Source organism: Gobio gobio (assembly GCF_949357685.1).
Source record: "Gobio gobio genome assembly, chromosome: 23".
Taxonomy (NCBI): domain Eukaryota; kingdom Metazoa; phylum Chordata; class Actinopteri; order Cypriniformes; family Gobionidae; genus Gobio; species Gobio gobio.
The window spans coordinates 38,732,091-38,740,318 of NC_137119.1; the positions used below are offsets into that span (position 1 = coordinate 38,732,091).

General features: G+C 37.5%; 1 protein-coding gene across 1 annotated transcript in view; it reads left to right on the forward strand.

The window, feature by feature from the left end:
- Positions 1-7,956, forward strand: part of rhbdl1 (rhomboid, veinlet-like 1) — a gene marked incomplete at both ends in the record, with an annotated part of 51,095 nt that extends 43,139 nt beyond the window's left edge. The window contains 3 exons of the mRNA XM_079806307.1: positions 1,561-1,661; positions 5,335-5,395; positions 7,685-7,956. Coding sequence (XP_079662433.1) covers positions 1,561-1,661; positions 5,335-5,395; positions 7,685-7,956 — 434 coding nt within the window. The remainder of the gene's footprint in view (positions 1-1,560; positions 1,662-5,334; positions 5,396-7,684) is intronic.
- Positions 7,957-8,228: the final 272 nt, after the last annotated feature.

Genomic DNA, 8,228 nt, shown 5'->3' on the forward strand with positions numbered 1-8,228 from the left:
TATATATATATATATATATATATATATATATATATATATATATATATATATATGCCCGGATTAACACAGTGTAGTGCCCTAGGTTGACCACATTTGAAGTGCCACCCAACATTAAGTAATATGGCCTACAAAAGAAATCTAATAAAGTAATGAAATATAAAATAACACTGTATAGTTTTCACTGTATAAATTGATAGATTAATGCTTATTAAAGCTGAAGTTATTCATTCAAGAGCTGTGAATATTTTCTCTTTGCCTTTTGTTTGATTCACATGAATGGCTCAATCATCAGCAGGTTTATTAGACGCTGCCCCTTTAAGATCAGCAGATCTTATGATATCATATTTTTCCATTTCTCCAAACTATTTACGCCCATTTAAGATATAAACTGTGTTTAAGTGATCACTCTCCAAGCCGGTCATTTTGACATAGGCTATTTGTTGCGTATTTAATGGTTTAGACGCGCACAGGAAGCTTAAAGCTTAAATGTGTGAGCCGGTCCGTTTCACAGCGCACACACATAAGCCGCCTTGAACGTGGAAACTTGTCTATTGCACGGATTATTGTGCTTTTAATATCTCTTTATATTATCAAACACGTCATGCAATTTAGCAACAGCAGAGACTGCATTTGACAACAATCACAGATTGTGCTGATTCTGCCGTTAAGTTTAGTGAGAAATCACAGCTGTGAAGGGATGGAAGTTGCACTCAACGGAACACAGTTTATAATAGTTTTACCTCATATCTTCTTTTTAAAATAATGCGCCGCCACAAAACAAAAATGGTTCAGGAATGGTTTGAGGAGCACGAGTTTGAGGTGTTGACCAGGCCTATAAATTCCCCAGATCTCAATCCAATCGAGCATCTGTGGGGTGTGATGAACAAACAAGTCCGATGGAGGCCCCACCTCGCAACTTACAGGACTTAAAGGATCTGCTGCTAACATCTTGGTGCCAGATACCACAGCACACCTTCAGGGGTCTAGTGGAGTCCATGCCTTGATGGGTCAGGGTTGTTTTGGCAGCAAAATGGGGGCCGACACAAATATAATGTTGCGCCTGATCAGTGTACATAAAAAAATAACTAAAACAATTAACAAATGATGTAATGTTAAAATGTATTTTTAATAAATACAATCCTTATTACATTCTAATTGAGTTTGTATTCAATTATTTTTTAAAACAAGACATACACTCTCTATTAAACTTCAAGTAATCCAGAAAAACAGGTGTGCGTCACAAGTGTACTGGAGGAACCCCCTCATGTCATTATGAGCCAATTATATTAAGATTAAATGTGCCTATCAGGAGACATTTTACTTGATAGAAGCCGCATTGAAGCAAACACACAGTGTATACGGACTTTCTAATGTTGCACACAAAGGTATATTCACACAGAATCACACTCGCAGGAAACCATGTGTCACACGATTGGCATGATGCCATAATTCTGCATGAATTCACTGCTGGCGGTCTCATGTTTGCTGGACACTATCTAGTGAATAATCCCACTGTTTGTCCTTAGTGAAGACTAAACATGTGACTGCGTGTTTCCTCAGGTTCCCTGACGGTGTCCATCACGGATATGCGAGCTCCAGTGGTGGGCGGGTCCGGCGGGGTCTATGCACTCTGCTCAGCACATCTCGCCAACGTTGTCATGGTAACCTAAACTAACCGCTGCCATGGCGACTTGTGTCAGAATGAATGAAAAGGATAAATCAGGCAGAGGAAAAGAGAAACGCAGAGGGATAAATCTCTCCGGATGCTTTATATCGCGGCTTCCCTAAAGATCAAAGAGTCTCTAATCACTCGCGCATAGACAGATACAAACAGGCCTCAGAGAGTCCTAAAGTGTCTTTAGCGTCTGCTGTGTGCTGATGGATGCGTCTGAACTCTTCCTCTGATGGGAATATAAGTGCCTTTTCATTTGTGTGAGTGGAGTTTAAGGAATGTTCTGGATTCAGCACAGGCTGAGGCAATAAAAAACAGGCGATTTAGAAACTTTACAGCTCTAATAACACCTTTTCGTGCATGAAATCACACATTCAGCCTGAAATCAAAGCTGACTTGTACGTATTTCTGGTCTTCTTGAACAATTCGTCAGCGCACGTGTTGCCAAATAACTATTTAGTCATTGTTTTAGCAAACTCAGTCGTTTTATCATTGAATATTATGTTTCACTAGAAAATATCATATTATGAAAGTAAAAATGGGTTGCAAATGGCAATCAGTTTTTTATACTCTTGTAATATTTTAAATGAGCTTTTATTTTTATATTTTCAGTTTTCATTTTAGTTCAGGTTACAGTAGTTCAGTTATGTGCTTTTGCTTTTTTTAATATTTCTATTTTATAGTAATTTTAGTACTTCAATTTAAAGGGTTACTTCAGCGATTAGCATTAGGCTTTGTATCAGTAGAAACCCGGTAGTATATTCAAATGACCCCCCCCCCCCCCTCTCATATCCCCCTGAGACGAGAGATTTATGCATTTTATGTCTGAAAAAAATCCTCAGATGATGTAATATATCGTCATTTTACGTCATCTGAGGCTTTTTTGGCCTGAGGCTAGAGACTACAGCCAGTAGCAGGAGCTAGTGCCGCATGTTATCAACCCGCCCATAGGGGAGGGATCTCACTCACTGAATGTAAAATGAGCCCGGCCGCTCGGGCATTGATAACAGAGCGATCGGAGCAACGCGAGTGAATTCCTATGAAAGTTAAGATTCCATAGGCATGAACTGAAAACGTGCCAGACTGGACGCGCACCGTGAATGAATGAACGACAGTGCCTCCGTGAATGAATGCCGGGCGGCCGTGCTCATTTTATTTTCGGTTTATTTGCGCCAATCCGGGGGCGGGTTGCTTGAATTGTGGGTTCATTAGCCTATTATTCTTAATGAAAAACACAATAAAACAGTCCAATGACAAACTCACTTAACCCTCTGGTGCTGTTCGGTCATTTCTGACCGGAAAATTTTCTGTTTTGAAATTTTAAAAATCACTGCTTCATCGGAATGATATGAAACTTGGTGACTTTTCTAGCATTAGGGATGTAAACGCACAAAAGAATTTGGGTCATGATTCAAGCTAGCTAATTGGTTGTAAAAAAAAAAAAAGTAGCATTAATTGTCTTCGGTCATAAATGACCGACCATAGGAAATGAATGGGAAATCGGAAAAAACACAAAAATTCTCTGAATATTTGTGTGTACAATCTACCAAATCGGCCACGATGCTGAAAAAAGTACACAGCAGTAAAGGGGTGACACTCTAAAACATCAAGAGTGTGATATTGACACATCCACTCTCACACACACACGCACACACACACACGCACACTTATACACACACACCTATGAAAAACTGAGCCTATGAACCACATTTGGAATTTTTAAAAATCACAGCTTCATCAGAATGATATGAAACTTTGTGACTTTTCTAGCATTAGGGATGTAAACACAAAAAAATTGAGGGCATGATTTGAGCATGCTAATTGGTCGTAAAAAAAATACTCCCACTTGTGCTCTTTGGTCAAAAATGACACCATAGAAAATGAATGGGAAATCTGCAAAAACACAAATTCACAGAAAATTTTTAATAATTTAATAAAAAAAAATTAAATATATATTCAAATCCACCAAAAAAAAACATAAAATGTGTCCAAAACAGAACTAGGGAATTCTCAAGCCTCTCCATAGAGACCTAGTGATTACACCCATGGTTGCATGATTTCTTAAATAATTCCAAAAGAGGGCGCTAATCTGCCATCAAAAAAATTATTTTGAAGGCCTAGTCTCTATTTTAACCTGAAATACTGCAATAATAAAAAAATTACAAACAAAAAAAATTACAAAAAAAAAAAAATTCAATGGCAAAAATAGACCATAATTATTGAATAAATATAAAAAAATTCCATCAAATCATCTCAAAATACAAAATTAAAAAGAAAAAATATTATTGAAGAAAAATAAATTGCATTGGTTTTACTGGGGTGGAGGAAGTTTAATTTTTAGTTGTCCGGTCACTTATGACCGGGAAGACAACCAATGCAACCCCTAAATGAAGAGCACCAGAGGGTTAAACAGGCGCTTTTACATTTGGCTTTGAAACCGAATCTTCCGCGATCATCTGGTCTGTCAGCTCTTCGCTCTCGTGATGAATGAGATCTGACTCCTGCTGTGTTTGTGCTGCGACTCTCATTCGGCTGTATTGAGCAGACACGTTCAGTTTTTAATTGTAGTGTTTGTTCTCTAACTGAACTAAATTATTTTATTACTATAAAAATCAAAACGACGGTGGGGGCGGTGCCGCGGTGGGCAAGAGATGTGACCGGTGGGAGTGGCCTCATAGGGCAGCGAAGCAAGTGCATCCTGGGAGTTGTTGTCTTTCATCCACATGAGCCAAAAATACATTTTCTGGCTTTTCTCAGTCTAGAAGGCACCAATTTCTAAAATAATTTCACATTTCTACTGCATAAATGGCCGAGTTTAAATACACATTCATCTTCCCAGCGCTGAAGTGGCCCTTTTAAATGCCTTTTATTTCAGTTCGTTTTCATTTGTTTTGTTTTTGTTTAATATTTGTATTTTATTTTATTTCAGCAGCAAATCATCATATTAGAATGATTTCTGAAGGATCATATGACACTAGCCACGTAAAACATTTGCGATATTTTCTAAATGTCGATAAAAAACTATTGCGAAATGACAGCGTTTCCGTTAACCGATGTCATGCGAATAAATTAAATTAATTTTTTTAAGTCATTCAAAAAATGATGCCACATATGTTGGTAGGTTTATGTATATCCCAAGCTTCAAGGTCTTCATGATAATGTGGCATTTTTGTGTTTAGAATCCAGTATTCCTGTAATTCTCTTGTCTTTTATGAGTTTAATAAAGAACGCTGTCTCGTCTTCTGTCCAAACAAACGTCATCTGTAAAGAATGATCGGCTTTTACATACGCCAGGTGACATGTAAATGTGTTTCCATTGCAGTTTTGCGAAAATTTCCTTTTTCGAATTGCCTGAAAAACCACCTCATGCGAGCGTAAAAACATTTATACGATACATGGGAGTTTTTGCGCAATTGACCGTATTTTCAATTTGCGCAATTTGAAGGGTAATGGAAACACGGCTACTGAAGACTGCAGTAATGATTATTTCAATTACCGAAATTATTCTTCATATTTTTAGTTTTAGTTAGCAAGAACAACACTGTTGGCAATTCACAATAGCTTCACATTTTAACTTAAAAGAAAATAAGTTTTGCATACAGTACATCATGAGCCATGTCGACATCATAATACCGTTTAACATGTGTGTGTTTGTGTTTCAGAACTGGGCCGGTATGAAGTGTCCATACAAGCTGCTGCGGATGATTCTTGCACTTGTTTGCAGTAAGCAATTTTAGTTTACTAAATAAGCTACATCTGAGAGGAACAGATTGAACACAAACCATTGTTTTAGTCTGTTTATGAGTTGCCTGTCATTTGTATAGCTTGTCTATTTTTGGAATGCACTGTTTATTGCATACTACACACTACACAGCATTCATCACAGTGTATACTATTACTGCCTACTGTTGTTTTTAAGCTGCAGTCCGTGACTTTTTGCGCTCTACCGGTTAATAAACAGAACTGCATGCGTCTTGCGGAAGAACATTGCAGCCGGAGCTACTTCTCTCTGTTTATGTCTATGGCGAGTCACGCAGGGACAGTGCTCCTCCGCAGCGGTTCCTACCTGACCGGTCTGAAATAGTCCCAATATAAACACTTATTATAAGTGTACCATAATGATTCAGGGTAAGACAAAAACACGGTTTGGAAAATGGATTCATGTTGTTCATTCTCATTATATAATTTTTGTAAATCTTGAACACAAAAAAGTTACGGACAGCAGTTTTAAATAGGGAAGTCTAGCATATTGCATACTATGCAGGATACAATAAATTCTGCATACTATTTAAAAAATAGGCTATGGCTGAATTCACAATAGCATAATAGCAAGTTATTGCGTGCTTTTTTTAAATTTGCTATATTCATGATAGAAGACTAGTGTATTGCATACTATTCAGGTGTGCACTAAATACTGCATACTGTTTGTAAAAAATTGGCTATGGATGAATTCACAAGGCATACTAGCAAATTAGTATGTACTATTGTTTTTTTTCCTGTAGTTACCTATATTTGCAATGGAAAACTAGCACATTACAGTATGTAGTATAAACTAAATATACTAAATTTTGTCATTTTAGTACTTCAACTTTTATTCCAGTGCGTTTACTAATTAATTTTAATATTTGTATTTTATTTCAGCTTTATTTCAGTTACCAACATTATTTTTTATATTTTTAGTGATGGCAATTCACAATAGCTTCACTTTTTTACGTTAAAAAAAGACGTTTGGCATACAGTACATCATTTATGCTGTTTTTGGTTGCACTTTACTTTACAGTGTCTTTGTTATATATTTTACATGTACTTACCATAGTAATAACAGTTAATGATGCATAATTACATGCAACTAACCCTCAACCAAACCATAACCCTGTAGTAAGTACATGTAGCTAATTAATATTACTCAGTACTTAAATATATAATTACACTTTAACAATTACAGTGACACCTTAAAATAAAGTGTAACCCTGTTTAAAAAAAACATGGAAATGGCTTAATTCACAATAGCATATTAGCGAGTGTGTACCGTTGTTGTTTTATTTTCTATAGGCCTATTCGGAATGGAAGTCTAGCATATTGCATACTATACAGTATACACTAAATACTGTATACTATTTAAAACAATTAGTAATATTTATCAATGCAATGCAATAATAAACATTTCCAATAGTAGTATGCTACATTGTTTTCACATGACCTTATTACATATATTTTTAATAATTAATATATAGCAGCAAATCATCATATTAGAATGATTTCAGAAGGATCACGTGACACTAGCCGCATTTCCATTACAGATTTGCGCAAAACATTTGCGATATTCTCTAAATAAAAAACGATTGCGAAATGACAGCGTTTCCATTAACCTAAAACGTATTTTTTCCTCTTGCGATAAGTCATTCAAAAAATGATGCCACATATGTTGGTAGGTTTATGTATATCCCAAGCTTCAAGGTCTTCATGATAATGTGGCATTTTTGTGTTTAGAATCCAGTATACCTGTAATTCTCTTGTCTTTTATGAGTTTAATAAAGAGCGCTGTCTCGTCTTCTGTCCAAACAAACGTTATCTGTAAAGAATGAACGGCTTTTACATACGCCAGGTGACCTGTAAATGTGGAAAAAACTGTTTCCATTGCGAGTTTTTTGAATTGCCTGAAAAACCACCTCATGCGAGCGTAAAAACATGTATGCGATACATGAGAGTTTTTGCGAAATTGACGTGTTTCCATTGGCCGTATTTTCAATTTGCGCAATTTGAAGGGTAATGGAAACACGGCTACTGAAGACTGGAGTAATGATGCTGAGAATTCAGCTTTGATCACAGGAATAAATTACATTTTACAATATATTCACATAGGAAACAGTTATTTTAAAATGTAATAATATTTCACAATATTTTGTTGTGTATTTTTGCATCTTTAGTGAACATAAGAGACTTCCTAGAATGTTTATTATTCCAAACTTTTGAGCGGTAGTGTCCAAACATCTCTTTCTCTGTCTTTCGCAGTGAGTTCTGAGGTGGGCCGCGCCGTGTGGTTGCGTTTCTCGCCGCCCCTCCCCTCTTCCGGACCGCAGCCCAGCTTCATGGCTCATCTGTCGGGCGCAGTGGTGGGCATCAGCATGGGGCTGCTGATCTTGCGGAGCTATGAGGAATCTCTGCATAAACAGTGCTCCTGGTGGGTCCTCATCTTCTCCTTCATCACCTTCCTCCTCTTCGCCATCTTCTGGAACATTTTCGCTTATGAGCTGCTCGGGGTACAGATCCCGCCCCCTCCCTGATGACCCCCCCCCCCCCCCCCCCCCCACTGGTGTGTGCAGAAAGCCACGCCCCCTGTCCGATACAGGTCCGACCTCAATCTACTCCGCTCGACCAGCAGCGGAGAAACGGATGTGAAAACATGGAAGGTGTGAAATGAAAAACGCATACTCACATTCCATACAGAAGCAGCGAACATAAACAGCGTGGTATTTTTAATGAACACTCCAAGGCAGCTCAAGGGTCCAGCGAGCTTATTCGAACACACACACACACACACACACACATACACACG